Raw genomic sequence first — 27,167 nt, 5'->3', positions numbered from 1 at the left:
GGTAAAGGACCCCTGACAGTTAAGTCCAGTTGCGAACAACTCTGGGGTTGCGGCACTCATCTCGCTCTATAGGCCGAGGGAGCTGGTGCTTGTCCACAGACAGTTTTTCTGGGTCATGTGGCCAGCAGGACTAAGCCGCTTCTGGTGAAACCAGAGCAGCGCACGGAAACGCCGTTTACCTTCCCACCGGAGTGGTACCTATTTATCTACTTGCACTTTGACGGGCTTTCAAACTGCTAGGTTGGCAGGAACTGGGAGCGAGCAACGGGAGCTCACCCCATTGCGGGGATTCAAACCACCAACCTTCCGAGCGGCAAGCCCAAGAGGCTCAGTGGTTTAGACCACAGCGCCACCCACATCTGCGTACTTCTGAGTAGGCATGCATATATAATTGCTCTGTCAGAGGTGGACCCTGAGAGGCATATAACTTAAAGGTAAAAAGAAAACGCACCCATCAAAAAGTAACCAGCAGAATAAATGTTGCCCTGTCTTGAGATTACACCACAGCACCACCCACGTCCCTTATAACAAAAGTATTCATATGCAATAAATAAAACATTACAAAACACAATACGAAACGGAACAATTTCCGCAGAAATCACAACAAAATCTAAAATAAAGATACAAAAAAAACCCCAGCAACAGCAGCCCCCCCCCCAAACAACACCCCAGCTTAAATGTCTGTTCAAGCAGCTGCAGCTTCTGTAGCTGGAGTCTGCCAGGACCCTGCCCTCCCAGGCCAGGTGGAAAAGGCCTTCAAGGCAAGGGTGCAAGTCTTCCAGAGCTCACAGCCAAGAAGTGCAAGGAACTTGACAAGATGGAAATAGGTTAAAACTATAAAATCGGCCAGTGATGGAGAATCTGTGGTCCTTCAGATGTTTTTGGACACCAGCTTCCATCAGCCCCAGTGGACAGCATGGATAATGGTCAGGGATTGCTGAAGTCAAAAGGGGATTGACAGATTTTTGCTTCCTCCAGTCTCTCCTGCCCACCTATTCTCTCCCTAGACAGTTCAAGCTGGAGCATTTCTGCACCATGGAGGAGGCAGAATAAGGAAGCAATTTCTGGGACAAACCACACTGCTCAGGTATGGGGCATACGCAAGCTGGAAACAATCTGATTTGGTACAAGACAGTTTCTGACGTTCCTAAATACAGTGGTACCTCGAGTTACAAACGCCTCGTTACAAACGCTTCAGGTTACAAACTCCGCTAACCTGGAAGAGCTACCTCGAGTTGAGAACTTTGCCCCAGGATGAGAACGGAAATCATGTGCTGGCTGCACAGCAGCAGCAAGAGGCCTCATTAGTGAAAGCATGCCTCTGGTTAAGAACAGTTTCAGGTTAAGAAAGGACCTCCAGAACGAATTAAGTTCGTAACTAGAGGTACCACTGTATTGTATTTAGAAAAGTCGGCTGTGTTTGCGTGGTCTATAATTCAGATTAGGGCTACCCCACCTACCTACTAATAATTGATTCTTATGCATTTCCTAGTAGTAAGATGCTACCCTAACAAGCTTGATTAAGAATGCAACGAAGACTACATTTTTGCTGAAGTTTCCTAAACACCAGTACTTGTAATTAAGACAAGGTGGTCACTCAAAATCCGAACTCTTCCTCGTCTCTTCTGCAATTCAACATTTCCCAGAGGCCAGTATCAACCAGAAGAAAGATGTTTTGCCTAGTCTTAAAATTTTGCACACAAAGCGGCTTAATGATTGCATTTATTATGTGCAACTAGGAACATGGTCAAGATAAACACCCAATTGTCAGACCTTATCGGTTGAGGAACCATTCATTTAGCAACCTGCGGCTGTACTGATAGCTGCAATCTTACTTACCTTCCAGTTTGGGGATCAGGGCCTGTGGGTCTGGATTTGTAGTGCCTCTGCCAATGTCCCCAAGGTGAGGATTCGGATGGCTCAAAAGCTGCTCCGTCTCACCCAGCACGACTTCAATACTGCCAACATTACAGCTTATTCCACACCCAGGGACGGCCTGAAAATCTTTGCAGTAGCCGAGGATCTCTCTGCCCAGCTCCTGCAAAATAAGGACAGTGGTACCTCTAGTTGCATTCTGCTCTTGTTACGGACTTTCAGCTTACGAACGCGACAAACCCAGAAGTGTTTACTTCCGGGTTCACCATGCACATAAGCGATATGTGCACTTTGTACATGCGCAGAAGCACTCGATCGCACTGCACACATGCTGCCCAGGAGGACTCCCCTGTGTGAGTGCCTGAGGGCCCTGCTCCTTCCTGCCACTTACCATCTGGCCGGGGGCGGGGCCTGAAGCCTCATAAGGACTGCGTGCTGCTTGCTGCCTGCTGCCCAGGAGGACTCCCCTGTGTGAGTGCCTGAGGGCCCTGCTCTTGCCACTTACCATCTGGCCTGGGGCCTCATAAGGACTGCGTGCGGCTTGCTGCCTGCTGCCCAGGAGGACTCCTCTGTGTGAGTGCCTGAGGGCCCTGCTCCTTCCTGCCACTTACCATCTGGCCGGGGGCGGGGCCTGAAGCCTCATAAGGACTGCGTGCTGCTTGCTGCCTGCTGCCCAGGAGGACTCCCCTGTGTGAGTGCCTGAGGGCCCTGCTCTTGCCACTTACCATCTGGCCTGGGGCGGGGCCTGGGGCCTCATAAGGACTGCGTGCTGCTTGCTGCCTGCTGCCCAGGAGGACTCCCCTGTGTGAGTGCCTGAGGGCCCTGCTCTTGCCACTTACCACCTGGCCCAGGGCAGGGCCTGACAGGCCTCACCAGGACAGTTGTTACTGCCAGGGGGGCACAGAGTGTTTTTAGAGTGTTTTTAAAATGTTTTTAAAATTTTTCTTTTGGATTTTTTGTATGTGGTGGGTGGGGGTGGGATTGATGTTTGGTTGGGTTTGGGGAATTTTTTTATTTTTATTTTGATGTTTTTGTAATTTTTACATTATTATTTTTTGTTTGTTTGTATTGTTTTATTTGTTTTGTTTGTTTGTTTAAGGTGTTATTTTGTTCTTAGGGGGAGGGGTCAGGGCTGCCGGGGAGTGGGCCCCAGCCCACAAAATGGCTGGGGCATGTTCCACAGGGGGGGATGCACTGGGACAACCGATCTCAGTGATCACGGGTAGGAGGAGGAGTTACGCTAAGACTAGACCACGTCATTACAGAGGGGGCAGGTTTAGTCGTTGTCTGAGGACTATTCCTGCCTCCGGGTCTGGTCCTGACCGGATGGATACTAGAATCAGCAAGGGATACCCACATGACCTGAAGGTGCTGCTGTGCAATGCCAGGTCAATGATTCATAAGACCACTGCCATCCATGACTTGATCATGGATGGAGGACTTGACCTGGCATGTGTAACAGAGACTTGGTTGGATGAAGCAGATGGGCCTGTCCTTGCCGCTGCTTGTCCACCAGGTTTCTCTTACGCACAGCAACCCAGGTCATGTGGGCGGGGAGGGGGGGTTGCAGTGATTTTTAGGAAGTCATTAGTTTGCACCAGGCGTCCTATTGGGAAGACCCAGTTTTCCGAGTGCATGTTCTGGAAGTTGGGCAATAGGGGCAGTACAGGATTCCTTTTGGTGTACCGACCTCCCCGCTGCACCAAGGATTCCCTGCCCGAGCTGCTTCAGGTGGTGGCGGATGTTCTCCTGGAGACACCTAGCTTGGTCGTCCTAGGGGATTTTAACATCCATGCCGACACGACCTTACAAGGGGCCGCTCGGGACTTCGTGGAAAGCATGGCCTCCATGGGGCTGTCCCTGAATAAGTCTGGCCCAACCCATAGCTGCGGACATGCCTTGGACCTGGTGTTTACCTCTATGGATGTTGGTGATCTGACACTAAGTAAAAGCGAAACGAAAGAAGTGCCATGGTCAGATCACTTCCTGGTGCAACTGGACTTCTCTGCGACCCATCCCCTCTGCAGGGAGGTGGGACCAATTCGGATGGTCCGCCCCCGCCACTTAATGGATCCAAATGGTTTCCAGAGAGTGGTAGGGGATGCTTTATCCCATGTTGATGGCCTTTCAGCTGATTCCCTGGTGGCCCGCTGGAATGTGGAGTTAACCAGGGCTATTGACTGTTTGGCTCCGAAGCGCCCTCTCCGATTGCATGGAGCCCGGACAGCCCCGTGGTTTTCCACGGATCTGAGGGCAATGAAACAATCGTTGAGACGGCTAGAGCGCCGGTGGCGGATAACTCATTCCGAATCTGACCGGACACAGGTTAGAGCTCAACGTCGAGCCTACCAAGTGGCGATAGCGACGGCGAAGAAGAATTTCTTCGCCGCCTCTATTGCATCTGCAGAAAACAGCAGCAGGAGACTTTTTCAGGTGGTTCACAATTTAGCGGAACCACCTGCAACATCGGGGCCCAGTACGGGCCACATGTTCTCTTGCAATGATTTTGCAAAGTTTTTTGCAGATAAAATCGCTCAGATTCGGGAAGAAGTAGACTCCACCGTGGGAGCAGGGCCGGGGCGGGAGAGTGCTAGAGTTCTGTCTAGTCAAGTTGAGTGGGATCAATTCCAATCTGTTACCTCCGAGGATGTGGACAGGCTGCTTGGACGAGTGAAACCAACCACCTGTCTCCTGGATCCTTGCCCATCCTGGCTTATAAAAGCTAGCCGGGAAGGACTGGGCGATGGGCTTCGTGGGGTGGTGAATGCTTCCCTCCGTGAGGGAGCCTTCCCAGACCCGCTGAAAGAGGCGGTTATTAAACCACTTCTTAAAAAACCATCTTTAGATGCGGCCATGATGGCCAACTATCGCCCAGTCTCAAATCTTCCATTCTTGGGCAAGGTGATTGAGCGAGCGGTTGCCGAACAACTCCAGGCACGCCTGGAAGAAGCGGACCATTTGGATCCCTTCCAGTCGGGATTCAGGCCTCATCATGGGACTGAAACTGCCTTGGTCGCACTGGTTGATGATCTCCGGCGGGCTAGGGACAAAGGTGAGAGCTGTTTCCTAGTTCTGCTGGATCTCTCAGCGGCGTTTGATACCATCGACCATAACATCCTTCTGGACCGTCTTGAGGGGCTGGGAGCTGGGGGCACTGTCATACAGTGGTTCCGCTCCTTCCTCCTGGGCCGTGTTCAGAAAGTGGTGGTGGGGGATGAGTGTTCAGACCCCTGGGCTCTCACTTGTGGGGTGCCTCAGGGTTCTGTCCTCTCCCCCATGCTTTTCAACATTTACATGCAGCCGCTGGGAGAGATCATCAGGAGGTTTGGGCTGGGTGTTCATCAGTATGCAGATGATACCCAGCTCTACCTCTCTTTTAAATCAGAACCAGTGAGGGAGGTGAAGGTCCTGTGTGAGTGTCTGGAGGCGGTTGGAGGATGGATGGCGGCTAACAGATTGAGGTTGAATCCTGACAAGACAGAAGTACTGTTTTTGGGGGACAGGAGGCGGGCAGGTGTGGAGGATTCCCTAGTCCTGAATGGGGTAACTGTGCCCCTGAAGGACCAGGTGTGCAGCCTGGGAGTCATTTTGGACTCACAGCTGTCCATGGAGGCACAGGTCAAATCTGTGTCCAGGGAGCTGTTTACCAACTCCATCTGGTACGTAGGCTGAGACCCTATCTGCCTGCGGACTGTCTCGCCAGAGTGGTGCATGCTCTGGTTATCTCCCACTTGGACTACTGCAATGCGCTCTACGTGGGGCTACCTTTGAAGGTGACTCGGAAACTACAACTAATCCAGAATGCAGCAGCTAGACTGGTGACTGGGGGCGGCCGCCGAGACCATATAACACCGGTCTTGAAAGACCTACATTGGCTCCCAGTACGTTTCCGAGCACAATTCAAAGTGTTGGTGCTGACCTTTAAAGCCCTAAACGGCCTCGGTCCAGTATACCTGAAGGAGCGTCTCCACCCCCATCATTCTGCCCGGACACTGAGGTCCAGCGCCGAGGGCCTTCTGGCGGTTCCCTCATTGCGAGAAGCAAAGCTACAGGGAACCAGGCAGAGGGCCTTCTCGGTAGTGGCGCCCGCCCTGTGGAACGCCCTTCCAGCAGATGTCAAAGAGATAAACAACTACCTGACATTCAGAAGACATCTTAAGGCAGCCCTGTTCAGGGAAGTTTTTAACGTGTGATATTTTACTGTATTTTTGGTTTTTATGGAAGCCGCCCAGAGTGGCTGGGGAGGCCCAGCCAGATGGGCGGGGTATAAATAATAAATTATTATTATTATTATTATTATGCACAGAAGAGGCGCTGTAGTTGCGAATAGCACCCCGAAATGGAAAAAGTCTGCAACCAGAGGTACCACTGTAGTTTTAAATGATACTGGGAAGAAGCAGAAAGTTGCACAAGCAGAAAGACATTCAAATTCTCTGTGCCAGTGTCCTGAGGACAAGGGCTCCCATAACTCACCCCAATATCTGAAAATTGGTGACGTAACTTAAGATTCCCAGTACCATCAAACATAAACAATCCAAACTGCCCCAAATGTATGAGATATGAACCAGGCTGAGGGCCTTCTTGGTAGTGGCGCCAGCCCTCCCATCAGACGCCAAGGAGATGAGTAACTACCGTATTTTTTGCTCCATAAGACGCACCTGACCATAAGACGCACCCAGTTTTTAGAGGGGGAATGCAAGAAAAAAAAAAGATTCTTTAAAGGGAGCACTGAGCAGAGCCTGTATGCATCCCAGGCTCTGCTCAGCGCTCTCTTTCACGAGCCGCGTGGAGTGTGTGTGCGGCGCTTGCAGGCTTTTCCCCAAGGAGGGAGAAGCCCCCAAGAGTTGCACACACGCTCTGTGCAGCTCTTTAAAGGGAGCGCGGCTCTTGGGGCTTTTCCGGGAGGTGGGGGAAGGGATTGAGGGGCTAAGCCAGAAGCTAGAACAGCACGAGGGAGCGCTGTGCAGCAATCCCTCTCGCTTTTCTGGCTTCTGGATAGCCACACAGCCTGCATTCGCTCCATAAGACGCACACACATTTCCCCCTTTTAGGAGGGAAAAAGTGTGTCTTATAGAGAGAAAAATACGGTATGTAACCTTTCCCGGGGACAGTCTCTAGATTTACAAATCAGTCCCCATACAAAATCCATTGAAGCTGAAAAGTGTCCCCGGATTCATTGAAAAAAACCTGGTAACCTTACATTAGAAGACACCTGAAGGCAGCCCTGTAAAGGGAAGCTTTTTAACGTTCAACGTTTTAATATGTTTTTAGATATGTTGGAAGCTGCCCAGAGTGGCTGGGGCAACCCAGAAGGGCGGGGTATAACGAACAAACTCATCATCATCTTTACATTGTCAGTTACAGGATCTAACAATGACAAAAGTCTGTTGCATGTAAATGCGGAACTTTCCCTCAAAGCAGAGATTATTAAGTGTCAACTAGAGGTAAAAAGGTAAAGGACCCCTGGATGGTGAAGTCCAGTCAAAATTGACTATGGGGTGCAGCACTCATCTCGCTTTTCAGGCCGAGTGAGCCAGTGTTTTTCCACAGACAGCTTTCCGGGTCATGTGACCAGCATGACTAAACTGCTTTTGGCACAACAGAATGCTGTGATGAGTGCCAGAGCACACAGAAACGCCGTTTACCGGGGGACCACTAGGGGCGCATCGGAAGATGGCTGACAATAACATCTCTCCGACCCACAGGGGGTAATTAGGAGGCTGTGATGGGAGTAAATAGCCTCTCTACCCCCCAGGATTGTGGGGGGGGGCTGCCCGTGCCTGCTGTGCCCTATACCACCCCCGAATTTGAGGGGATGGGGGCACCAGGCAGAATGCCCCCCTGTGGATCTTGGCGCTCCTGGACGCTGTCTCTGATCCGCGCCGCTAGGTGCAAGAACTTCAAAAGGAACAATTAGGAAGAAGCGAATGCACATATTTCAAGGAAGGAGGGGGAGTAAAGACTGCTAACTGAAGAGTTCTGTAATAAACAAGAAGAGTCGGAGGAACAAGAATCAATCATGAGAAGACAGCTAAGACTCGGTATGGCAAAGGGACTGATGGGGGAGGGGGGAAAAACCTTTCTTTCTTTCCTCTATGTGATAAAACAAGAACCCCCCCCCACAAGTCAGAAATGCCGCTTTAATGACTTAAGCTGTGGATTTACGTCTGTGTGGAGATAATTTTTCTAACCAAAGCATGTTTTAAGAAGAGCGTGGAAAGTTTAAGAGCTCTGGAATGACGCAGTTAAAAATACCGTCGCCATATTGGTAAGCTATGTCGGAGGACTTGAGTCTGGGAGGAGGAAAAGAGCTATTTTTATACTGTGGGTGAGACTCCTCAGTGGGACTCAAAAACGACAGTTCCTGAGATTAATGATGGAAAGAGCGATGTTATTTATGAAAGTGATGATATATGGAAACCATCACGATATGAGGATTGGTCGAACGGAAAAATCCACACAGGATATAATTGGTGTTTATCTGCTTAAGGAGATTATCAGAAGAGATCATAAAGAAAAAGAAAAAATGTACGAATAAGATGAGATGTGGAAACAGCAAGATAAGACTGGATAGAATTATGAACTTTATTTGGACTGATTTGGATATGAACGCAGTAGCAAGAAGATGATCGGAATCCCCCTTCGAAACTTGAAATATGGGTCCCCTCAACAAAAAATTAAAATTCGGCTTTGTAATTCGGAATTTATGTGATGTGATGTGATTTGATTTGATTTGGTCGGTTAATAATTTTTTTTTTTTTAAAGAAACGCCGTTTACCTTCCTGCCACAGCAGTACCTATTTGTCTACTTGCACTGGTGTGCTTTCGAAGTGCTAGGTTGGTAGGAGCTGGGACAGAGCCACAGGAGATCACCCCGTTGTGTGGATTCAAACTGCTGACCTTACGATCGGCAAGCCCAGGAGGTTCAGTGGTTTAGACCATAGTGCCATACCTCTTTGCAGTACTTAGTGACAGCCATTCCTAAAGGATGTTCGCTGCTGGCTTCTGCAGTGCCCACAACAGCAAGCACCTTCTTCAGAGACAAAGTAGCTCCTGCATCTCCTAGTAAGAGGACCCTCATGACTCTAGGAACTCCGTAAGTGATGGTCCCCGTTTTATCAAACATTACAGTCTTTACCTGCAAGAAATAAAGACACAGGTAGATTTTATTTGTATGCTGACCATAACACAAAGTTCCCTGGGTAGTTTGCAATAAAAAAATAACAAAGATATAAAATTTAATCTAGAAACATACAATCAAAATTACCGTATTTTTCGCCCTATAGGACGCACTTTCCCCCCTCCAAAAATGGAGGGGAAATGTGTGTGTGTCCTATGGGGCAAATGCAGGCTTTCGCTGAAGCCTGGAGAGCGACTTCGCGCCGGTCTCCCGAGGGCTGCGCAGAGCTGCCTGCATGCCCGGGCTTCGCGCAGCTCTGCGCAGCTGTAGGGAGACCGGCACGAAGTCGCGCCAGTCTCCCGAGGGCTGCGCAGAGCTGCCTGCATTCCAAAGCCTAGGGCCTGGGCTTCGCGCAGCTCTCCGCAAGCCCGGGGAGACCAGCGCGGCTTCCTGCCGGGCTCCCTAGGCTTGCGGATAGCAGGCTGTTCTCGGGGCTGGGGTTCAGGGAAGCTCGGGCTTCCCCTGCGCCAGCCCCGCGCCTGGGGGGGGGGGAAATAAAAAAAATTCTTTATTTCCCCCCAAAAAAACTAGGTGCGTCCTATGGGGCGGTGCGCCCTATGGGGCGAAAAATACGGTAAATAAATACAAGAACACAGCCCTAAAACACAGGGGCTTACTTCTGTGTCGACATCTATAGGACTGCACTGTAAATCTATCGATATTTGTTTCAAAAAGCAGCAAAAGAAAGTTATGGCAGCAGGTGTGAGTTAGCAATGACAATATTAACCTTGTGTGCCATTTCCAGGGGTTTCCCACCTTTGATGAGAATACCGTTCTGGGCGGCAACTCCAGTGCCCACCATCACCGCGGTTGGGGTGGCCAGACCCAAAGAACAAGGGCACGCGATGCACAGGACTGTGATGGAGGTCTGAAAGGCGAAGCGCAGGACGACTTCAGTTTTCGAGACGTGTTTACTGTGATGCTAGGAGGGAAGCAAGAAAAGTTTGCTCACAAGGGAAATCTAGTGATATTAAAAAGAGAGTATGCATTAACAATATACAGCCGTGGCTGAAAACCAGCAAGCGCACACACTTACTGCTGTCTGTACTGACAAATCACTATATTAATGCTTGAAAATTTAATCCCTTTAGTGATTACTACACATAGGGGAACCAAGTCTAGGCATCTCCCTACATAACAACAGCTTTCACCACCATTTGGAATGTTCAGTTTATAGTTAGAAAGTATTCCTTATTTCTGATATTTAGATCTCCTTGTTTCCTCTTTGCCTTCAATGTCAGTTGCTCTGGGAAACAGCTGCTCTTCTTTTTTATGTTGGCCTTTCAGGTACTTGAAGACCATGCTTCCCCCAGGTAAGGTAAAGGTAAAGGTACCCCTGCCCGTACGGGCCAGTCTTGACAGACTCTAGGGTTGTGCGCCCATCTCACTTAAGAGGCCGGGGGCCAGCGCTGTCCGGAGACACTTCCGGGTCACGTGGCCAGCGTGACAAAGCTGCATCTGGCGAGCCAGAGCCGCACACGGAAACGCCGTTTACCTTCCCGCCAGTAAGCGGTCCCTATTTATCTACTTGCACCCGGGGGTGCTTTCGAACTGCTAGGTTGGCAGGCGCTGGGACCGAGCAACGGGAGCGCACCCCGCCGCGGGGATTCGAACCGCCGACCTTTCGATCGGCAAGCCCTAGGCGCTGAGGCTTTTACCCACAGCGCCACCCGCGTCCCTCTTCCCCCAGGTAATGCATGTCTAATCTAAACACGCCTAATCCTTACAGCTTTTCCACATTATATCTTATCTGGTGTGTTTGCTGCTGTCCTTGGCAGCCCAAGTTAGATCATAGGCTGGCGGTGACCAGTCCTGGGTCTTAACACAGTGTTTCCGCACAAACTATTTGGCCATGGCTAGTCATTTTCAAATGATCCACACTGCGAAAATAATCAATTCTTTGCCAGCCCTGTCCCCAATGGGGCAGAGAAGCATATATTCAACACACTCCAGAGAGACTTAATTTCAGATTACACGCTTAAGAAAAAGAATCCTGTCTGCTGTGATTTGTGAATATAAGCAAAGCTTCTAAACAATAATACATTATAATAAATCAGTATACAGTACTTACAGTGAAGTATTTCAGCACAATATCAAAGTGTAGAAATCCGATTACAATCCAGGCCACTAGAGTTGCAACGGAAATGATGACTATAAAAGGGACAAAATATCCACTAAATCTGTCCGCCAGCTGCTGGATGGGTGCCTATAAATTGAGAAGATACATTTATATTTATGCAGGACAGAACAGCTGCATGAACTCCACTATTAAGCCTTTTACAAATACTGTACCATAGTACCTTGGTTGTCAAACGCCTTGGTACTCATCCCATTTGACTCCCAAACGCCGCAAACCCGGAAGTTTGTGTTCCGGTTTGCAAACGTTTTTTGGAAGCTGAACGTCCAAGGCAGCTTCCAATTGAGTGCAGGAAGCTCCTGCAGCCAATCGGAAGCCGCGCCTTGGTTGTCAAACATTTTCGGAAGTCGAACGGACTTCCGGAACGGATTCCGTTCGACAAGCAAGGTATAGATACTGTGTACCTGCTTTATAGGGGCACCTTCATCTGACAAAATCTCCCACCACCCAGTCCTCAGATTAATGACAAGAAGAGCAGTCACTAGTTAATCAAAGGCTACCCTTGCTGTGTTTTCAAATGATCCCTGAAAGATCTCCTTCCATCCTGCCAGTGCCATCAACTGGACCGGGGGACACAACGGAGAAGCATCACAATGATGGAACTCCCTCTCTCAGGGACAATCTCTCTTTCTCTGCTGCCTTTATGCAGGCACTGAAGGGTCATCAATTCAGGCTTTCCCCCCTAAAAGAAGCTGTGGTTTTACCTGTGACATCTTCTAACAAGTTTTAAAGCCTAGCCGGTTTTAACTAGTATTATGCTGGTTTGGGTTAGGGCTTTAATTGGGACATGGTACCATGGTTTTGTTTTGGCTGCTTGGTATTGCGTGATTATTATTTTTTGCAATTCTTTCCCCATTATTTGAATTTTTTTTTATTCTTCTATTTCAATACTGTACAGTGGTACCTCGGGTTACAGACGCTTCAGGTTACAGACACCACTAACCCAGAAATAGTACCTCGGGTTAATAACTTTGCTTCAGGGTGAGAACAGAAATTGTGCGGCAGCAGCGGGAGGCCCCATTAGCTAAAGTGGTGCTTCAGGTTAAGAACGGACCTCCAGAACAAATTAATTTCTTAACCCGAGGTACCACTGTATTTAATACTGTATAGAAACAAGTAGGTGTGCCTGACTTAACTCACGAGACTGCCCCATTATATAGAACAGGGCTTGAAGAAATAAAATAAAGAGAGGAGGTACACTCGTGGACGTAAAAAGAAATGAAACCCCCACCCCACAATCTGCTGCTATTTATTTTAGGTGGGGATGCACAAGGAGGGAGGAGAAAGCCTATCAGGAGGTTCACAGCAGGCATGAGGAGGACTCAGCAACCTCTACCTATGTGCCTCTCTTGCCCTGAAAATTTGAACCCACCACTATTACTTCATCCATTATTGAGGCAAACCTGGGTTTAAATAAATGGGTCAGCTGCCTAAGAAGTTTGGCTCCAAGGCAGTATCTTCAGGTGCCAGGCAAAAACATTTCTCTTCAACCAGGCTGAGTTTGGCTGAGTAACATTTTAGGGCTATTAAATGGGTTTGTGTGTTGGGGGAGGTGTAATTGGTTTGTTTTTATTATGTATTTTGTATTCCTGTTTTGTATTTTTCTCTTGTGAATTACCCTGGGAATTTTGGCTGAAGGGCAGTATACAAAATTAATAGTAATAGTAATAGTGGCAAAAGGGATGCGGGTGGCGCTGTGGGTTAAACCACGGAGCCTAGGACTTGCCGATCCGAAGGTCAGCGGTTCAAATCCCCGCGACGGGGTGAGCTCCCGTTGCTCGGTCCCAGCTCCTGCCAACCTAGCAGCTCAAAAGCACGTCAAAGTGCAAGTAGATAAGTAGGTAGCACTCCGGCGGGAAGGTAAATGGCATTTCTGTGCGCTGCTCTGGTTCGCCAGAAGCGGCTTAGTCATGCTGGCCACATGACCCAGAAGCTGTACGCCGGCTCCCTCGGCCAATAAAGCGAGATGAGCGCTGCAACCCCAGAGCCGGTCACGACTGGACTTAATGGTTGGGGTCCTTTTTAATAGTGGCAAAACAACAACAGCAACAGCAGCAGGAAGAGCAGCAACAGCAACAACTACAGGAGAAAGAGTTTTCCCAGACAAAGTATTTCCTCACGAAGCCTGGTAGTGCCACAACCAGTACAACTGCACTGAATAGCAGTGGAAGCAGGAGTCCCATTGCACGGGGGGGGGGGCACTCCATGTTTCCCACATTTTAATATCAATGGGAGATGAGCCAGTGCTAGAGAGGGGAGAACCATAGTATTCACTGGTACAAGAAACCAGCTATTGGGGAAGGTAGGGTAGGAGAGAAGGAAGACATCCATTTTCCCAGCTGCTTAGAAAAATGTAGCTTCTCATCCCAAAAGCACAGGCCTAGGGAAAAGTCTCATCTATCTCCCCCAAGTACATAATGTTTGTACAACATAAAATAACTAGGATGGAGAAAGGCCTTGAAACCAATAGGATTTACATCCAAACGGATACATCCCAGTCGGGAGCGTGACAAGAGTGCAGCAGCAAAACTGAAGAAGTATCTGAAGAAGTCTGCATGCACACGAAAGCTCATACCAAGAACTAACTTAGTTGGTCTTTAAGGTGCTACTGGAAGGGGGGAAAAAATTTGTTTTGACTATGGCAGACCAACACGGCTATCTATCTGTAACAGCAAAACCAAATAAAGGAGAGTCCAAAGGTCACCTGGGTGTGGAGGAGGAGGAAAAACTTGCATGGGGTAGTATTTCAGACAGTAGCAGGCGAGAGAAGGGTTAGAAGAGAGGGAGGACTAGAGGCCAGTGAGAGGTCCTCAATTCAAAAGCAGCAATTGCACATGAATCTTCCATTGTACGTTCATAAGGCTCAGCTGAAATCTCCTGCTTCCCTGATTTCCCAGGGTTTTTGTGTGTGTTTTTTTTGCTTTTTCACATTCTTACCTCAGAGGCAGGTACTCATGACCCCAGCAATTGCACTAGATGCTGTTTCATAGAACTACAGATTTGGAGGGGACCTTGTACGAGTGGTACCTCGGGTTACATACGCTTCAGGTTACATACGCTTCAGGTTAGACTCCACTAACCCAGAAACAGTGCTTCAGGTTAAGAACTTTGCTTCAGGATGAGAACAGAAATCGTGCTCTGGCGGCGCGGCGGCAGCAGGAGGCCCCATTAGCTAAAGTAGTACCTCAGGTTAAGAACAGTTTCAGGTTAAGAATGGACCTCCGGAACGAATTAAGTACTTAACACAAGGTACCTCTGTAGTGCAATGCAGCTGGCTTACTTGAAGATGGCTTCAAGTAAGATGAGAGAGGTTCAGGAACCAGGTAAGCAGGCAGATGAAAGAGAGATGGGCCTGTGTCCTCTGGGAGAGATTTTGGGAGTATGGGCTGAGGTTCTACAACAAGCTTTGGGTGGCAGGATATGGGAAGCTTTTGGAGCAAACAGCCATGATAGCACTTCTGGAGACCACATAACACCAGTCTTAAAAGAGCTACATTGGCTCCCAGTACGTTTCCGAGCACAATTCAAAGTGTTGGTGTTGACCTTTAAAGCCCTAAACGGCCTCGGCCCTGTAGACCTGAAGGAGCGTCTCCACCCCCGTCGTTCAGCCCGGACACTGAGGTCCAGCGCCGAGGGCCTTATGGCGGTTCACTCACTGAGAGAAGTGAGGGCCTTCTCGGTAGTGGTGCCCGCCCTGTGGAATGCCCTCCCATCAGATGTCAAAGAGATAAACAACTACCTAACATTTAGAAGACATCTGAAGGAAGCCCTGTTCAGGGAAGTTTTTAATGTGTGACATTCTAATGTATTTTTAATCTTTGTGGGAAGCCGCCCAGAGTGGCTGGGGAAACCCAGCCAGATGGGCAGGGTACAAATAATAATGTATTATTATTATTATTATTATTATTATTATTATTATTATTAAAACCCTTGATAGATTCCCCCCTCCAATACCCAATACAGATGTCGAATGCCACAACAAAAACACTGATTCAAGGCAGCCCCCCCCAGAAAAAAACCACTTCAAATGAGCATGCTTTACCTTTGACATCTGAGCTTCCTCTACCAGTTTTACAATTTGTGCCAAGGTGGTATCAGATCCAACGTGAGTTGCTTTCACAAGCACGGAGCCATGTGCGTTGAGGGAGCCTGCGATTACTGTGCTGCCAGGTTTCTTGATGACAGGCATGGCTTCTCCTACAGGAATGAAGCAAAATCAACCAGCACCTTCTACTAGCTCCTCCCTCACGCAGAAAGCAGTACAATGTCACACGGCACATAGCTCAAGTCTGGAATTCTCTCCCGCCAAGAAGCAGTGATAGCCATTACCTCTAACGGCTTCAAAAGAGGTTTAGACAAATCCAGAAGGGATAAGGCTATCAATGGCGACGAGTCACAATGGCTATGCTATACCTCCACTGTTGAAAGCAGCATCCCCCTGAATACCATGTGCAAGGAATTGCAGGTAGGGAGAGTGCTGCTACGCTCAGGTCCAGCTCTTGTATACCTGAAGGAGCATCTCCACCCCCATCGTTCAGCCCGGACACTGAGGTCCAGTGCTGAGAGCCTTCTGGTGGTTCCCTTACTGCAAGAAGTGAGGTTACAGGGAACCAGGCAGAGGGCCTTCTCAGTAGTGGTGCTTGCCCTGTGGAACGCCCTCCCACCAAATGTCAAAGGAAAAAACAACTACCAGACTTTTAGGAGACATCTGAAGGCAGCCCTGTGTAGGGAAGTTTTTAACATTTGATGTTTCATAGTGTTTTTAATATTCTGTTGGGAGCTGCCCAGAGTGGCTGGGGAGGCCTGGCCAGATGGGTGGAGTATAAGTAATATAGGTAAAGGGACCCCTGACCATTAGGTCCAATCATGACCGACTCTGGGGTTGCGGTGCTCATCTCACTTTATTGGCCGAGGGAGCCGGCGTACAGCTTCCAGGTCATGTGGCCAGCATGACTAAGCCGCTTCTGGCGAACCAGAGCAGCGCACAGAAATGCCATTTACCTTCCCGCCGGAGTGCTACCTACTTATCTACTTGCACTTTGACGTGCTTTTGAGCTGCTAGGTTGGCAAGAGCAGGGACCGAGCAACGGGAGCTCACTCCGCCGAGGGGATTTGAACCGCCGACCTTCTGATCGGCAAGTCCTAGACTCTGTGGTTTAACCCACAGCGCCACCCGCATCCCCCCTATAAGTAATATATTTATTATTATTATTATTATTATTATTATTATTATTATTATTATTATTAGCTTTCCACAGCCATCTGGTTGGCCACTGTGAGAACAAGATGCTGGGCTGGATCCAGACACTGGCCTAATCCAGCATGGATCTTTTTTTGTTCTCATGATCTGCAGAGAACCATCCAATTTTGACAAGCATGTGGATGGTTGCACCAATAACTGATGTCTCTGGAAAATGCCTGCCTTACATATGTGATTCTACTTCTAAGAGGGCACACCTCTTTGTTCCCTGAAAAACCTGCTGTGCCCAAATGTTTAGATCAAGATCTACCAGAAGCGAAACAAGATTTAAAATTCATGCTACCAACCAGAGAAGCACTGGACACTAGTATCTGCCTGTTAGGATGCAACTAAATCCTACTAGCCAGGAAAAGTAAAGAAGAATTGTTGTAAGCAAATAATTCCACTGGGATTACTGTAATTAAGAAGGCTTCATATATCGGTGTTTGGGACAGAGAAGCTGTTATTGGTTCTCTGCACTGATTATTGGGCTAATGAAGCACCACAGATCATAAAGCGACTCCAGCCCTCAAGGGATGCAATGCCAGCACATTACACCAGTGGAAATATTTAAGACTGCAGCTCTAAAACTAATTGCAAGCATTTGCAAACATTTATGTGGGAATTGGTTCCTTTGTTATTCCTAGTAACAAATAAATGTTGTGCATCTTGCACCTTCACACCATCAACTCATGAACAGATATATGATCTATTTTGTCTCTCTCCCGATGCACCTGCACAGCATTAATTCTTTGTTCCACAGATCAAGCCCATGCAAAGCTCAGTCCCTGGGAACCTGCTATTGTTCAATTAAGAATGCAGAAGTTACCAGTGATGAGGGATTCGTCTGCCATAGAGCTGCCTTCAATCACTTTTCCATCAACTGGAAATTTCCCACCGGGTGTCACTTTTACGACGTCTCCTCGCTGAACCAGTTCAACAGGCACTTGTTCCTCCCTGTAAGTGAGATCTCGTACGTTAAGAAAAAGGGGCTCCATTTTAGCCATACCACTGAAATGAGAGAAACTCTACTATCTGAAAAGCAGCAGGCACACAGCAGTACAAAAACACACATGGAGAAATAAACAAACTCAGTGTAGTAAGGACATGCAAATGGACTTTGCACGGGAATGCAAAGACAAATTCTGAGTGTAAATTGCGGTCTAAAATCTGCTACACCTGCCTCGGTCTCATCGCAAACACACACCCCTACCTCTCTCCCCCCCCCCCAAATTGAAGTCCAACTTATACCAGGACAGAGTGAGGATTTCTGGACACTACACATCTAGGACTCAACCCTGATCGTGTTCCGTCTGCTTCCAATACAAATAAACCTCCTGAATACCACATAGAGGTTTTATTTATGCATTTATAAGCCCACTCCAATATATAAAACCAACTGAATGCAATGAAAAAGCACAAGAAAAACGTCACAGCAAAAGCAGCACTGTCCCCTAAAAGCCAGTTACACCCACCACAGCTTATTTACCTCTGAACTGGATTTACGGAATCTCAGAAGACTACATCATATCGTAAGAAAAACGGGAAAGAATTACTACTGGCATACCTGATGACACAGTTGTCAGCTCCAAGTGTCACTACAACAGCTTCTGTAGCTTGAAGAGAGATTAATTTGGCAAGTGCTGCTGATGTTTTACTCTAGGAAGCAGAGATAGACAACGGTGATTGGAAGGCATGATACATTTACTCAGTTCCCCACTGAATTTCACTTATGCTAAAACTCAAAATATGCTCCATTGCCCATTTTTCCCCATTAAATATTGCATGCCACAGCACCCATCACTCAAGATACATGGGAAACCCATTCAGCGCCTGAAGTATAGTATTATGTAGATGGCTTAGCGCTGTATGGGCTGGGAGCCAAGTGTATGCTTGCTTTTGAAAGATAAACATGCCCAGTTATCTATGGGTACTAGTGTACTTCTTGCGTTTTATTGCTGTAACATTTTGGCCTTTTGTTCCCTGCTCTAGAATCCAAACAAAAACATAGGAATCAGGACAGTGGGCCATGTAGTCCAACATCCTGTTCTCTCAGTGACCAACCAGACGGCTGTGGGAAAGCTGCAGCAGGATCTGAGGGGATTGTGCATGCCTCCCATAGTTCTTTGCTCCTCTGCCTCCATCATGTGATGAAGGATGGTACCAAACCCATCCAGGTCATCAGCAACCTATCACATCTACCATTCAGTGTGGTGTAGTGGTTAGGAGCGGTAGACTCGTAATCTGGTGAACCGGGTTCGCATCTCCGCTCCTCCACATGCAGCTGCTGGGTGACCTTGGGCCAGTCACACTTCTCTGAAGTCTCTCAGCCCCACTCACCTCACAGAGTGTTTGTTGTGGGGGAGGAAGGGAAAGGAGAACATTAGCAGCTTTGAGACTCCTTCGGGTAATGATAAAGCGGGATATCAAATCCAAACTCTTCTTCTTCTTCTTCTTCTTCTTGTAAGACCAATCGTTCCTTCTGTACTAACTCCCACATGTTACCAAGGCAGTTGCTTAAACTTAATGTTCACTCTTGTAAATTACTAATGCAGGCAGACTTAACCTGGGAAGTTGTGAACTCCTTCTCAACTCGGTTTCCAAAGAAAGGTTAGAGGGGGATCTTTCAAGATTATGTTTCCATCCTCAAAGCACAGAGTCAGAATGGATATTCTGTGGGGTCCTAAAGGTGCTCACTGGGTGAGGGTGGAACTGCTACACTAGCAGCACGTCCAACTCTCTAGAGACTGTGATCTACTCCCAGTATAATAAAACTGGCCATGATCTTTTATTTGCCAGGGCGGTGGGATTCCCAAAGTTGTTGAGCTTTTTTGGGGCGTGTGCCCAGAGTTATTGTACACAGTACTGTATCGTTCAAACACTATGCCACCGACGCAGGGATGTGTGACGGGGGCAGCAGCGACAACGGGACATAGCGCCGGGAGCAGGACCACAAGGACCACACAGGCAATCACCTTTCTGAATCCCACAATCGACCAGGAGCACCCCGGGGACCTACCTGTCGATCGCAGTCAACCAGTTGAACAAGTCTGCACTAGTGCATGTGCACCATGCTGACCTCTCTGCCTCACCCTCTCTCTATCCCTCCCAGCAAGCAACAGCGACCCATCTGCTGGGAAGCTAGCATGGTGGTGCCACCTCACTCAGCACGTTGCTTCTGGTAGGGTCCCCTCTAGGAATGATTCTTAATATACATTACCTTTGCTATGTGCTCCAGCCACCGCCCAAGAGATATGAACACAAACAGCATTGGAGGGGTGTCGAAAAAGGTGATGGGGCTTTGCTCTGCCTTTTCACCTATGGCAACCATCAGAATGACACATGAGTAGATGTAGGCGATAGACGTGGCCAACACTATCAGGACGTCCATATTGGCTATCCTGTGCTTAAGGGACTTGTAGGCTTGGACGTAGAAGTACCATCCGCCGAAGAACTGTCAAAAGAAAACCACCTGTTTTTGTAACACTTTTGCTGGCTTGATGAAGCCTTTTGCCCTCTGTGTAAATACCCAATTATGTAATGGGAGATTAAAAAGGAAGGAAATATTCTTGAAATGTACCTGAACCAAAGTGCAAAGGAGAAAGAAAAGAAGGTTGAGAATAGATAATCCGGGGATCACATTTTGCTCCAGAGCCATTGATCCGTGCTGTTGACCATCAGGTATTAACATGTAAATCATTAAGATTAAGACAGGGATACCAAATACCAGGCTGCATAAGAACGATTTCCTCCATCTGAAAAGGCAGGGAATCCACAGTATTAGAGTCTTCAAATCTCCTTGGTAACTAAATAGGCAAATATTGCACAAGGCCTGCTTCTGCTGATAGCAGTACCAGCTGAGGAACCACTGAACCCCAAATATAGATTTCTGATTCCACGTTTCAGCTCAAGGCATTCATATACTTACCTACACTTCTGTAAAACAAAGACAATACGATACGATATCTTTATTGTCATTGTCCCTTGTGGAACAATGAAATTGAAAACTACATAAAACTACTACAAAACTACATAAAACTACTACAAAACTACATAAAACTACTACAAAACTACATAAAACATTCAAAAACCCCTAAAAAACTCTAAAACCCCATTTTAAAATACACTATACTACAGAGACCCCTTATGTCGCGTTTAGAACCAGAATTGCATTAGCGTAGAAACTGTTTCTCAGGCGGCTAGTCCTGGCCTTTATAACCCTATACCTTCTTCCAGAAGGCAGAAGCTGAAAGAGATCATTTCTGGGGTGCGTACTATCATGTGCTATCTCTGCCGCTTTCTTATGGCACCTGGCAGCATAGATTTGATCTAAGGTGGGAAGAGTGCACCCAATAATTCTCTCTGCAGTCTTTACAACCCTGGATAGCATTGTTTTTTCCCTGGCTGTGCAGCTCCCAAACCACACGCAAACCCAAACCCAATCAAAGGTAATGTGAAACGTTTGTACCCACAAAAAATTGAACACTCACAATTTTCAGTCACACAGATACCTACATACCACAGATATTCAGTTACCTGGATTGGGAATTATTGTGTTGCCATCCGTATCTATCAACCACACCCTTTCATATATGTAGCTATACTTACTGTCGGATCTCCTCTTTGTGATCCAAGTTATGATCCTTTGGATCCCTTTTAGCCAAAGATGCCTGAAAACCGATCCCCTTTACAAAAAAGAAAGAAATAGTATAAAAATAAATATGAAATAAAAATAGCTCAAATGAAGTACTGCTGGTTACATAAAACTAAAACACTGCTCTATTATTTTTCAAGCTCTCAAAATCTGGGTTTTCAGATTTTAGAACCATTTCCCGATATGTAGCTCTGATTTGTATAGACTTTCCAAAATCTAAAAACAGCTGGTTTTGCTATTATTTCACTAGTATCAAATATTAACTGGAACCAAATAAAAGGAAAATTGGAGAAAACAAATTGGATCCAATTATGCATTTTATCACCATTCCTGAAAATATATCTGAACCAACCAGACCTTTAATGGTTTTTTAATATTTACTCACATATTTACTCACATATCCTTCACAGACAAGGGAACCTTATCCAAAAATCTATACAACACTGTTGCAAGAAAACCCTAGACTTCCATAGGAAAACTCAGGGGCATAATTTAAATGTTTCCATGAATGAAGCCGAGTGGAATCGTGTATGGGACAAAATACTGAGCGAAAGAGCTTCTGCCCATAAAAGGGAAAATTATTTTAAACTAATACACAGATGGTACATGACGCCTCACATCCTTAGTAAAATTACAGGTGAGCAGTCCATTGTGCTAGATGGGAAGTAGGGACTCAGGAACCTTCTTCCATATGTGGTGGTACTGTGAAAAAATAAATGAGTTTTCGAAAAGGGTATTCTATGAAATGGGACTAATGACGGGACTATGTCTAGATCAAAAAACGGCATTACATTATGTATCTTTCCCCCAACCCCCCAATAAAATTTATATACCACTTGATTGTAAAAGGAAACCTCAAAGCAGAAAAGAAAATTTCAAAAGACTATAATTGGCTACCGCCGTCCATGCTTGGACTTCTTTGGAGAGATTCCATAAGGTAGCTTTGAAAAGAAGATAGATATTAAATAATAACAGTTGACAGGAAATGCCGTGTACTTTGAAAATGCAACATGACTGATCCTCTTAATTTTGCTTGTTATTCTTGTAAGTTTTCTATTTTGTTGATACGTGCACGTCAAAAATAAAACTACACTAAAAACTATCAAATATCACCAGTACGCTACCACCTTAATTATTTCAAACAACACTATACAGGAATTTAGTACTAAATTCTGTCCCTCGTTTTTGTATTTCTTCTCCTGTTTTCATTTTAATCTCATCGCTTAAATTTTCCCTATAAAGTGGCTTCACACAGCTTCTATCCACAGACTGATTCAAAATTAAAAATGTTATTCCTTTATTGTTTTTAGAATTCCACAGTAAACAAGGAAACCAACATGCCAGAAAAGTCTACCTTTTAAAAAACAAATTCTATCCTTGAAGAACATTATTGTTCTCCCATTATCCAGAATGATTCTCCTGACTATGCTTCACTGTACAGACTTCTTTGTTATCCTCATTTTTCCTGCAGAACTGGGGTTGATCATCCTTAAATTTAAAAAAAAAAAAATCAGACTTTTTGCTAAGCTACCGATCTGCAACTTGTGTTGGGCTTCCTATAAAGCTCTACTCTGAACAACCATTACAGTAAACTTCAATGTGCTATAAGACAGGATCTCAAGAAGCACTTTCATAAATTGATTGCTTTGCTTTACAGGAGTTTGAGGAATGTTCAACACCATTCCCGTGATCATTTTCACATTTGTTTTGCAGCCTGCTATTTCCCTGAGAAACGACGATAGCCTGCAGCCATTTGTCTAGTGTGAAAGTTTAAAGGTAAAGGGACCCCTGACCATTAGGTCCAGTCCTGACTGACTCTGGGGTTGCGGCGCTCATCTTGCTTTACTGGCCGAGGGAGCCAGCATACAGCTTCCGGGTCATGTGGCCAGCATGACTAAGCCACTTCTGGCGAACCAGAGCAGCGCACAGAAACGCCGTTTACCTTCCCGCCGGAGCGGTACCTATTTATCTACTTGCACTTTGACGTGCTTTCGAACTGCTAGGTTGGCAGCAGGAAGGGACTGAGCAACGGGAGCTCACCCCATTGCGGGGATTCAAACTGCCGACCTTCTGATCGGCAAGCCCTAGGCTCTGTGGTTTAACCCACAGCACCACCCACGTTCCTTAGTGTGAAAGTTTACTAACCAGTAAACACAACTAGTAGCCTGGCTGTCACAAAACTTGTAACACCCACCTTACCGATACTGACCCCTAGCTCCTGCGGCAATGGCAAATGCAGTTGGGCTTTTTAAAAAATAAATAACAAAATGTTTTAATAGCTTACCTCAATAATCTTTATAACATCTCGAGGACCAACAACTTCCGGGTCAAAGCGGATGTGAGCTTTGGAAGTAGCCAGCACTACAGATGCATAAAGAATGCCAGGCGTTTTGGTAAGTTTGGATTCGATGTTATGAACACATGAAGCACAGGTCATCCCTAGGACCTGAAAGAGAACTGCAGTTAGTGTTAGCATGGGAAGTTGCCTTATAAACCACCAGACCGTTGGTCCGCCTAGTCCAGGTACAGCTAACATGGTGCCCTCCAGATGCTGTGGATTCCTTTTTTTCCTTTTTAATAATTTTTATTGATTTAAAATACAAACATAAAAGATCATTTACAGCAGAAAGAAAGAAAGAAAGAAAGAAGAGAAAGGATGCGAAGAAAAGGGGGGAAGTATATAAAAAGAAAATACATCATCTCAAATAAGTTAAATAAAAGTTATGGTTATAAAACTTCCAATCGTTCTCATTATACTGTTTATACTGTCACTGTTTTTTCGCACAGCTTTGTGTTATTTCATATTATTTTCATATGATCCGAAAATATATCCGTTACACTTTTTTACTTACAGGTATCATTCAAGTTCTGCTAGTATAATATTATTTGTACAATATAATCTTAAATATTCTCCATTCTCCATATACTTTCTGATCTGAACATGGAACAATGGGAAAGATTGTGGAGGGTAGATATGAAATTTACAGCATGTTATAATCTTAGGGAAAACACCATGAAGATGCTATACAGATGGCACCATATCCCTTTAAAACTTGCTAAAATGTACAAAAGCAGATCACCAACTTGCTGGAGGTGCAAAAAAGATACAGGGTCATACTATCATATGTGGTGGGCCTGTGTAGTTATCCATGAATTTTGGAACAATATCTACAATGGATTCAATAAATTATTCAAACTTACTTTTTAAAAAAGACCAGAGATTTTTCTATTAGGTATCTTACCGACAGAAATTAAAAAATATATAAGACCATTGTTCATGTATGCAATCACGGCAGCTAGAATACTTGTGGCGAGAAACTGGAAAAGCGAAACATCACCAACGATAACAGACACTTATGATAGAGTACTTGCAACTAGCAAAACTGACGGGAAGAGTTAGAGGAGTTCCAAATCAAAAAGATGTTGTGGATTCCAATTCCCAGCCAGAATATCCAACAATCATCAAGCCGAAACTGCTCAAAATGTGAAGCTGCTGCAGTGGAGGCAAATATCGATCAAGATGCCAACTTTCTGACCACACAAAAGGCCTCTAGTGACAGAACACCCAATGAGAACCAGACTGAGATGTGTTAGAGGCAGAGAAAAGGTTCGGTCAAACAAGCATACACTTTGTGAATCTCACCTTAAGATCTATATTGCCATCTGCACCAGGATAGTCTTGCATGATTGACGCTCCAAAACCGAGGTTCTCAATCAGCTGGGCTATTTCAAGGGGCTGAATTCTGTCCGGCTTATATTTTACTTCAACTTTCCCTGCCATCAAGGCAACGAGGACAGAAACTATTCCTGTAGTGAGAGAACTGCATTCACACATTTGGGTTTCTCTATTGTGCTTACTGTATTAGTTATGTATTTTGATTTTCCAGATTGTTAACCACATCCGAGATCTGTGACTAGTAAGCCATCTATAAACGGACTAAATAATAATAATAATAATAATAATAATAATAATAATAATAATAATAATTTATGAGTCACCCACAACCAATGAGAGCAGTACGCAGCTCTTACTGTTAAACAGATGTTTTTGTTATTCAACTCAGGCTACTATTTTAGATCCCTTTACTTGGACGCATGCCCATCTGAAATAAATGGTCCTCACTTCAAAGAATATATAGTTATGAGGAAGGCTAAGCAATGTATAAATGAGACTAGATTTACCGTATTTTTCGCCCTATAGGGCGCACCGGCCCATAGGGCGCACCTAGTTTGGGGGGGGGATTAAAGAAAAACAATTTCATTTCCCCCCCAGGCGCGGGGCTGGCACGGGGGAAGCCCGAGCTTCCCCCGACCCTAGCCCCCAGAACAGCTGCTATCCGCAAGCCTTGGGAGCCAGGCGGGAGCTCCCGCCGGTCTCCCCAGGCTTGCGGATATCTGCCTGAAGCCTGGGGCGCACTCCGTGGCGCGCCCCAGGCTTCAGGAAGCAGGCTGCTATCCGCAAGCCTGGGGAGACCGGCGGGAAGTCACGCTGGGCTCCCAAGGCTTGCGGACAGCTGCCTGAAGCCTGGAGAGTGAGGGGTCGGTGCGCACCGATCCCTCTCGCTCTCCAGGCTTCAGCGAAAGCCTGCATTCGCCCCATAGGACGCACACACATTTCCCCTTCATTTTTGGAGGGGGAAAAGTGTGTCCTATAGGGTGAAAAATACGGTAATCCAATAGAACAAGATAGTCCCATTCAGAAGCAGGATGCTAATCCACCTCCTACGGTCCCAGATCTGCAGCAAACAAACCAGATAGCCAGCAGCAGTTGAAAGCCACAGGCTCAACGCACCCGAAGGCGCTACTAAAACAACCAATATACTGCATATTAGCTATTTTACCATCTTCTTTTTGCAGATTCTTCTCGATGCTTGATACACATGATGCACAATTCATGCCTGTGACCTGCATGAAACATTTATCGGTTTTTCCTGTTGTGGATGGCTTTGGAGAGTCGTTATCCAAGTTCCTTTTCTGTGGCAAAACGTCTCCGCATGGCAACTCTGAAAGAGTTTCACTTCTCAAAGAAGCAGAGGCCAGCATGCTGCTCTCCAGACTTCCAACAGTAGTAGGTCTCCCGTTGGTGGTATCTTGAATAAGAACATCAGAAATTGCATTCAGATGAGCAACAGCACAACTACAGCAACCATGGAACTATTTCACTGACTTTACAGTGTTGACTCAACATGCTACACTTCATTTACAGGTTTGGGATTTTCTCCTAGGCTGCACCTATGTATTGTATTCCAAATCTTAAAAGGATCAAGACCAGGCACATCAGGGTGTGATTCCAAAGACAAGCAGTGAAACAGCTACTGAGGACTAGGCAGAACTCCAGAGAAATGCTGCTTATAACTACTAAACTACTAAACTGTAGTATGTTTAAGAAAGACAGTACACAGGTTGTACAGTTTGTTGATCAGTAGGGATGGGGGAGAAATTCAATTCCGTTCACATTTAAAGGTGAATCTACACAATTTGCACTTTCCAAAACACTAAGGGAACCTAAAAACACCCATCCCAGAAATTTGAGCTTCTCCAAATTTTGCAGTGCAGTTCTCTAGTCAAGTAATGACACCTGGGGTGGGTGGGTAGGGCAGTATTGTATACTATTTATTATTATTAAATGTATATAAAATGCATATATTAAGGAAAAGTGTGCATAATATGCACACGTTAGTAACAATAACATATAAAATGCATTTTTTTATTTCTAAAAATAAATATTAGAAAAACAAGCTTTGCAAAAATGTCCATATTGGGCCAAATTCCATACAAAAGTATATACCAGTGGTACCTCGGGTTAAGTACTTAATTTGTTCTGGAGGTCTGTTCTTAACCTGAAACTGTTCTTAACCTGAAGCACCACTTTAGCTAATGGGGCCTCCTGCTGCTGCCACGCTGCCGGAGCACGGTTTCTATTCTCATCCTGAAGCAAAGTTCTTAGCCTGAGGTACTATTTCTGGGTTAGCGGAGTCTGTAACCTGAAGCGTATGTAACCTGAGGTACCACTGTACTAGAGACATTCACACTAAGCTGCTAATGAATGAGTTGTGGTTTTTAATTGCAAACTGGTGTGGAT

At 46.1% G+C, this 27,167-nt stretch overlaps 1 protein-coding gene across 9 annotated transcripts in view; it reads right to left on the bottom strand.

Moving 5' to 3' along the window:
* Positions 1–27,167, bottom strand: part of ATP7B (ATPase copper transporting beta) — a 48,149-nt gene that overhangs the window by 7,122 nt on the left and 13,860 nt on the right. For 8 of the 9 annotated variants that reach the window (XM_053380559.1, XM_053380552.1, XM_053380555.1 and 5 more), the window contains 13 exons: positions 25,927–26,175; positions 24,729–24,892; positions 23,370–23,531; positions 21,040–21,116; positions 20,012–20,186; positions 19,652–19,885; positions 17,999–18,090; positions 17,261–17,388; positions 15,235–15,389; positions 11,127–11,261; positions 9,783–9,977; positions 8,828–9,013; positions 1,840–2,038 (listed from right to left, as the gene is read on the bottom strand). In XM_053380559.1, the coding sequence (XP_053236534.1) occupies positions 1,840–2,038; positions 8,828–9,013; positions 9,783–9,977; positions 11,127–11,261; positions 15,235–15,389; positions 17,261–17,388; positions 17,999–18,090; positions 19,652–19,885; positions 20,012–20,186; positions 21,040–21,116; positions 23,370–23,531; positions 24,729–24,892; positions 25,927–26,175 (2,151 nt within the window). The remainder of the gene's footprint in view (positions 1–1,839; positions 2,039–8,827; positions 9,014–9,782; positions 9,978–11,126; positions 11,262–15,234; positions 15,390–17,260; positions 17,389–17,998; positions 18,091–19,651; positions 19,886–20,011; positions 20,187–21,039; positions 21,117–23,369; positions 23,532–24,728; positions 24,893–25,926; positions 26,176–27,167) is intronic. The other variant, XM_053380557.1, reaches the window with a different exon arrangement.

This window comes from Podarcis raffonei, chromosome 3 (genome assembly GCF_027172205.1).
Source record: "Podarcis raffonei isolate rPodRaf1 chromosome 3, rPodRaf1.pri, whole genome shotgun sequence".
NCBI lineage: Eukaryota > Metazoa > Chordata > Lepidosauria > Squamata > Lacertidae > Podarcis > Podarcis raffonei.
The sequence above is the reverse complement of the archived record's forward strand: the minus strand, read 5'-3'. Positions and strand labels throughout refer to the sequence as shown.